General features: G+C 43.7%; 1 protein-coding gene across 1 annotated transcript; it reads right to left on the bottom strand.

Annotated features, from left to right (window-relative positions):
* Positions 1–772: 772 nt before the first annotated feature.
* On the bottom strand, positions 773–2,987 carry LOC109616681 (HEAT repeat-containing protein 5A-like). Its single transcript, XM_020054090.2, has 4 exons — positions 2,587–2,987; positions 1,865–2,296; positions 945–1,333; positions 773–857 (listed from the first exon to the last, which is right to left on the bottom strand). Exons 2-3 carry the CDS (start codon positions 1,938–1,940, stop codon positions 975–977), a joined length of 435 nt encoding a protein of 144 aa, XP_019909649.2. The 5' UTR covers positions 1,941–2,296; positions 2,587–2,987; the 3' UTR covers positions 773–857; positions 945–974.
* Positions 2,988–7,765: the final 4,778 nt, after the last annotated feature.

Below are 7,765 nucleotides of genomic sequence, written 5' to 3'. Positions count from 1 at the left end.
AGTCCATCTGGAGACGTCTGCAGAGCTCCATCAAAAGGAAGAAAGGCTGCACCACGGATGAAGATCAAGACATGACCAGTGTATGCTGCTTCACTTACCGTCATTTCCTGAGCATGCTCTGGAAATGATTAGCATTTTTGGCAATTTACGGTGGGGGCGGAGGGGGGGGCTGGGGGTGGAGAGAGGGAGGGAGGGAGGAGGTAGGATGGGAGGGGGGAGGGAGTGAGGGAGGGGGAGGGAGGAGGATGGAAGAGTGGAGGGAGGGAGGAGAGGCGGGGGAGGGAGGGGAGGGGAGGGAGGGCATTAGAGAGGGTTGGAGGGAGGAAGGGAGGGGGAGGAAGGGGGGGGGGAGGAAGGGAGGGGGAGGAAGGGAGGGGGGAGGGAAGGTAGGGCATTAGGGAGGGGGGAGGGGTAGAAAAGGAGTTGGTGATAATACACACGATTACCAGGATTGTAGAAGGAAAAGTTTTCAAGAAATGGTCTGTTCCGTTACCTCTCGAACGCAAAGACTTGCCTCGCCTTCAAAGGCATCTTTCTGAGAGGGAGACGTTCATTAGAAATGACCAAGGCCGGCAGTAGGGAAGACACAGGCCTGGACAGGGTGTCTTTATTCTCACCCAGGATAAAGTGCAGCCGGTCGGCGCTGACATAGTCAGGGGACTTGACGGAGGCCAGGGAGGCGGACTGGCCCATGGAGGTGGGGGTGACGGAACGGGACAGGTTGGCGGGGCCGTCGTCCGCCATGACGAAGCCGGTGCTGCTGAACCACAGGGCTGTGGTGTGGAGGATAGGAGCCCAGGAGCTGTAGTGGTGGGGTCTGGCCTGCTCCCCCATCTCAGCCTTGTAGAAGGTCCCTCCTAGAGGAGGCAGATGTTTATTACCAGCAGAGCACACACCTGTTGGGAATTTAGAGCCACCCCGCTGGCTATTCACTCGCTGCAAACCTGGTGGGCAGCAAAGAACAAACCCCACAGTCAGCCGTCGCTCCAGTCGAACGCCGGCATTCCGTTGCTATTAGTTACGGCAAGAGGGGAGACGGAAGGCCTCACCTGGCCAGCTTCAACGCTGAGCCAACCTACACGGGAAGAGAGGAGAGAAGTGCCATCGCCGTTTCTGGATGTGGCGTGACGCCATGGACTCACGTTGACCTGATACTGCTCCAAGATGACGTGGCCTGGAAACTCGGGCTTGGGGATGGCGGCAAACTTGCGGATGACGACCAGGAGGGTCTGCAGGCCAGAGATATGGAGCTGGTCGCTGTGGTCGGTGGCGGCCATGAAGGCCATATGAAGGTCGGCCAGATGAAAGTCGGCCAGATGAAGAACCAGGAAGTCTGGCAGGGAGGAAAGGACAGGACGTTTAACAAACGTTAAACAGATGTTAAATAACGCATGGATGCTCCACATGCTCATCATAAAATGACAAAATCCCCACCGGTTAATCGAATCATTTTAGTATCCGGTTAAATAAAGAGATTTCAGAGCTTTATTTCAGAGCCAGGGTCAGGTGAAAATGGGCGGGGTGTCCGTGGCTCTCGCACTGGGTAATGACGCGACACACACACTCCATGGCGAAGAACCGAGTGGACCAGCGCATTTTGGTGAAGGGCCCGCCGGAGTCGGACTTGGCGTGGAAGACGGACGCGTCGTCATCCCGGTCCGCATCCTCCTCCTGGTTGGTCTCAACTGGGGCAGTGGAGTCTGAGCCAACAAATATCACTAGATTGCATTACTACAGGTAACATTTGGTGTCAAATTAAGTCTCTAATGAAATCTACAACACCACACCCAGTACTAGAGAAATTATTCAACTAGTTATAGGGGTTAAAAAGGAAATGCTTCCTATCATTCCACAGCACACCCACCCGCAGAGGCAGACAACACATCTTTGCAGAGTTTGAGCCAGTGGGCCAGTTTCCCTGCAGTGATGGAGGTCATCATGTGGACCAGGGTCTCCTTGATGACTCAGTCGGGGGTCTGACTCCCGATCCAGCAGGCTAAACAGCGCCCCCTCCAGGCCCACCTACTTTATGATCACATCTGATGAGAGAGTGGTGACAACGAGGCATTTCTACAGGTCGTGAAGCTGTATCCGAACGCACGCTCATCATTCAGAGTCCATCTGAACACGCTGAGCCTCAAAGGAAAGACGGCTGGAAGTTAATGACCGGACGTCTCAGCTCCTTGACCAGCGCCATGGCGTGCTCCGACACCTCCAGCGCTTCCTTCTGGGCCAGCCATCTCAGACAGGCCATCACAGCGCAACACAGGGACAGGTACGAGCTGCGCAGGTTCACCTGCACACACAAACACGCATGTGAGAACATGTGAAGAGACACGCTGTTTCAGCAACCCAGCATGGGAGAACTAGAGAGCCCTAAACACTGGCAGTGGGGTTACTGTAGATGAGAATGTTTTTTTTAATTTTTAATAAACTGGCACAGATTTCTAGAAACATGTTTTGTTGTGTGTAGACTGATGGCAAATGAAAATAAATGTTATGAATGAATATTAAACAAGAATATGGGGAGAAAGCGAAGGGGTCTGAATACTTTCGGAAAGACATCGTAGCTTAGGCCAGACTTACACAGAGGCTAGGCACCAGGCTAGCCAGGTTGACGTGGCGCGGGGCAAACGTGTGCAGGAGTTGAGGCATCGACCCAGACTCTGGTGGATCTTGATGTGGGTGGGGTAGATGTTCAGCGGCAGCCTCAGAACCAGGGTGAAGCTGACCTCCACATATTCGTGGTACAGAGGACCGGCCTGGTCAATCACCATGGACAGAGAGTGCAGTGCCCACATCCGGTACAGAGGGGAAAAATGACTCCCTGGTCAGGACAACTCAAGCAGACTTGGAATTTCGTCATTTTAGGGACAAGGCCATTTGGCCTTTGGTGTTACAAAAAAGTTTAGGACACAAAGGCCACAGGACAGGCCACAAAGGCATGAGAGTGAAATAATTTGGAGTGCACAAATAAACAACTTGAATTGCTGATAAGAAAAAAACATGCTTGACAGAAAAACATATACATTATTAAATGTTTTAATATCATATTAGGAATAATAACTTATTCTAACATATGGTTATATAGAAAGTTCAATTATCATGTTTTAATCCCAGAAATTACATCTACTCCTCCCACAAAATGTTTATAGATTCAGCCACAAAGGCATGAAAGTGAAATAAGATTTGGAGCGCACAAATAAACAACTTGAATTGCTGAAAAAAACATGCTTGACAAAAGAACATATACATTATTCATTTTTTTATATATATATTTTGAATAATAACTTATTATAGCTGATTTGGTTTTTTCCACATAGAAAGTTCAATTATCATGTTTTATTCCTGGAACTTACATCTACTTCTCCCACAAAATGTGTACAGATTCTGAAATTTTTTGTTGAGAGCATTCACATGAGGACAACAGGCTACGGCATCAAACCCTTACCAGGGAAGGCGCCTAGTGTATGCCGGTTTTTGTTATTTCCTTTACATTGGTTATCAGTTCAGTCCTAAACAACCAGGGGAGAGTACAACATATCCAAATAGTGACCAAATTAGTCAATCAAGTACAACGTAGGAGCGAGAACCTGCAGACACTCAGAGGAACTCGTTCGACACCTGAGGGCTACCGGCATTGACAGTTACCTAACGTTAATTCTAGCTAGTCAGAAGGCTAACATTATCTTAGTTACAAAAAAGTAAACAGATAAGTATCCACAATCACCTTCGCTAATGAGTACGACCTAAATAAACAAATATAGGGTCTTATTTGTGCGCGGACCAAGTATTTTCGGTTTTTTAATCTTTCACTACAAACGCTGCCATCTCCGGTGATGTCAAAGCTAAAGTTACTTCTCGGCGCTTTGAGGTCGTCATTTCGGAGGTCGTAACTTTCCCACCTCCCAGTTGCTCATGAACGCACCTTCCAAAACAGAGAGGTTTGATTCAGATAAGCTAAATCAGAAACCAGGCAACCAGTTTATCCGGCCCGCAATAGAAAGAGCCATACACGTAAAAGGCTGTTTCCTTAACCACTACACCACAGAGCTGTAGATTTACAGGGAGTCTCTTGTGTCTATCCTGAACAAATCCTCTTTTGCCACTGGCCGTTGTAACTGCGTATTAGCCAGGAATAAGCTTACATCTCCAAACTTACTGGAATAGTCATAAGAATTGAGCAATTGCTAGCGAGTATGAACTTTACACTGCCAAAGCTATTTCATTTCATGGCATAACAATGTACTTTTTTCTTTTATTCGTGATTGATATTAATACAATAACTATCAATAAAGGTGACGATAACTAACTTTTTCATCAAGTGAAAAGACTAGAGAATCGTGGAATCTACCAGAAATAGTCGCAATACTGTATAACCGTAAACAGTTTTAGTTTTGGCTTACCACAACGTAACTACTGAATGTTGTAGCCAGCTAAGTTTTTGTCTATCCTGACCCAAATAGCATGCCCAGGGTGCTTACTTCGAAAATCCACAATAGTCGCAATATAACCGTACAGTTTTATTGCGGCCCACAAATTAATAAATGTCGTTATTCTCTGATTTTTATTCCAAACCTAGTATATTCAACTATTTATTTTAGTTTTTGCTTAACAATGCCGTTTTGACCAAAAATAGTACATTGATTATTGACAAATATAGATTGTCATTGACAATACCTCTTGTCCACTCTGTAGGGCAAGAGCCTGCAAGACATATAAATCAGGCAGTCAGTCTATTAAGTGCCTTGGCCGCTATGAAAGTAAAACATGTCAAATAAAAAGTTCCAAACCCACAATAGTGTGCAACATGTTTCAGCGTCGTCAAGGTAACAACTGGTAACTTTCCCACCTCCCAGTTGCTCAAACACAGAGCCTAGTTCAGCCGGCCCTCAATATAAAGTGTTCCCCCCGAGAACCCGGGTCACCCATGTAAAAGGCTGTTTTGTTAACCAATACAACATCCAGCTATACATTAGCCGGATGTCTCTTGGATCTATCCTGAACAAATCCTCTTTTGCCACTGGCCGTTTTAATAGCTAATTGGCCTTTCATGAATGACATTGATACAGTTAAACATACTTTTCTTTAACTAAGTTTATCTCCACCACAAATAGCATCTATGAACTGTATGGCGTTTGCCACTGGCCGTTTTAACAGCGTATTAGCCAGTAATAGGCTTTACCAGTATCTACTAATTTACTGGAATAGTCATAAGAATTGAGCGATTGCTAGCGAGACTGAAGATGAACTTTTCCATGCCAGAAACAGTCGTATTATAACCTATACAGTTTTAGTTAAGGCTTACTATAACGTAACTACTGAATGTTGTAGCCAGGTTAATGTTTGCCTATCCTGAACCAAAACGCATGCACACTTCGAAAATCCACCAGAAACAGTCGCAATGCCACCATACATTGTTTTATTTCAGGCATACTATAATGCAGACACTGAAGGTTAGTGCCAGCGACGCTTTCGTCTATACGGAATCATTCATAAAGCATACCTCACTTTGAGTCTGAGGAGATACGAACGCGAGATCTATTGATTGAAGGTCTGCTTCTCTAACCAATGCGATTTAACAAGGGCTCAGGCCTTTGGTCACTCACTCGGTAAGAGACATTCGTTCTTCTTGGCTGGCTCCACTTACGCGGTCTGGCAAAAAGTCAGCTATCTATCGATAACTACAGTAGCTAGCTTGCTTACATGCATGTAGCCCGTTCCTGTGATTGTTCTCAGCTGCGAAATACAAACAAACTGCTGACTGTGAGATTTTGACAGTAACAGGTACACAAAGGCCATGGTGGCCGTAGGGCGTACGATGATTTTCGGGGCATCGCAGCCAGAGCAAAGGGCAACGGTCACGGTGAAATTCCTACGCTGGTTACCAGAGATGGGGACAAGTCACACATGGTCAAGTCCAAGCAAGTCTCAAGTCTTAACCATCAAGTCTCGAGTCAAGTCTCAAGTCACAGTTCAGATAAATCAAGCAAGTCAAGTCAAGGGTTCACCCTAAGCAAGTCAAGTCGAGTCCTTATAAGTTTCAAGTCAAGGCAAGTCACAGTACTAAAGAGATGAACACACACACACACACACACACACACACACACACACACACACACACACACTGTCCTCTGTTTCTGTCGTGCGCTCGGTGAGAAGCTCGATTTCAAAATCAAACATTTTTCTCCTCCGCGGTACAATTTTTTGGTGGAACGAAGCGGAAGGATCTTGAATCAGCCTGAAGGGGTTGTATTCGCTATAACAACCGCCTCGCTACCTTATCCCGCTTATTACATGGCTACCTACCAAATAAATCTATAATTTGACACAAAATATTGATTTCAAAAGGAATTTATTGATTTAAAAACGACTGTATTGCTTCCTCTAAAGAAAATAGTCCGTTCCGTCTCTGGTTAGAATCCTGCTGCGTCCATAGCAACGACTGAAAAACTGCCTATAATGTATTACGCTGTAATTATTCTTGTCTGTATGAGTAAAAAAAAACAACCTCTTCGAAATGTTTAGGTGCTAGTAATCACATCGGCGCCTCCATGTTAGCCTTTCATGCAGTAAAGTTAACTGGTGTAAGCACAATGCTTTTTAGTTTCCACACGCAGTCCACAAACACTTGAAAATGCCCACATTTAATAGAGACATTATAGCCTACGTGTAATAATATACATGCCCGCTCATTTTAAGATGCCCATCAACATTAAAATTCAGGCTATGCCACTGTTATAGTCAAATGCCCTTACATCTATTTACCAGACGTATTCAGTAATGATAATGGTCACATTTCTAACAAGAAAAAAAAAACATAATATGCAACCAAGGCCAAATTATGACAAACAAAAGATTAATTCATTACATTGGTAACTTAATCGTTATAGATCTTAGTGATACTGAATATAAAGAGATTACTTTCTTACCTTTCTTTGTGGTTCTTAACATAACGAATGAAATTTGACGTTGTTGCATATTTTGCATCTGGCAAATCTTTTTTTATTCACACGGTCCAGTTCAAAGTCCTTGTATCCAAACGATACTGTTTGTGGAGCTCGACTAACGTTACTGTCTGTGGTGCTGATGTCACAACATATACAATAATTTTATTGCTGTTTGTTTATTATAAGTTCAAGTCATTGTCGAGTCTTCCACTTCAAGTCAAGTCTCAAGTAACTTGTTCTCAAGTCAAAGTCAAGTCCCATATGGAACATAAATATATTTTTGCAATTCAAAATGTTTGTAGAATGTATGATGAATATATGTCGAATACATTTAACTTAATTCAAAATACATTTCAGGTATAAAAAGGTATTTCACCTTTTATTCTGAAATGTATTTAAAATGTATAAATACATTTAACTTTACCCAAAATACATTTCAGCTTTTATTCCGAAATGTATTTGAAAATGTATTAATACATTTCAGTTTTGTCCAAATGTATTTCACCGTCAACAATGCTCTCGTTACAATTGTAATGTATTATAGAAAATACATTACAAAATGTATTTTGAAGCCCATATTAAAATGCATTTTTCAGGTCCTATGAAAGTAAAAAGATGAAATATAATTACTGACTTATTGCTTATATCTCATTTAGGTGTTTAAACACATTTTATAGATGTTGTTTGAGGTGGCAACATACTGGGGTAGCCATCTTCTTGAACTCCAATTATATATTTTCGTGATTGCATTATAGCTACCTGCATGTCAGATCCTGGCGTTACAAAGAAAAAGGAAACCACAAAAGAGACAGAAA

Source organism: Esox lucius, chromosome 15 (genome assembly GCF_011004845.1).
Source record: "Esox lucius isolate fEsoLuc1 chromosome 15, fEsoLuc1.pri, whole genome shotgun sequence".
NCBI classification, from domain to species: Eukaryota; Metazoa; Chordata; class Actinopteri; order Esociformes; family Esocidae; genus Esox; species Esox lucius.
Note: the sequence above shows the minus strand (reverse complement) of the source record. Positions and strands in the feature narration are given on the sequence as shown.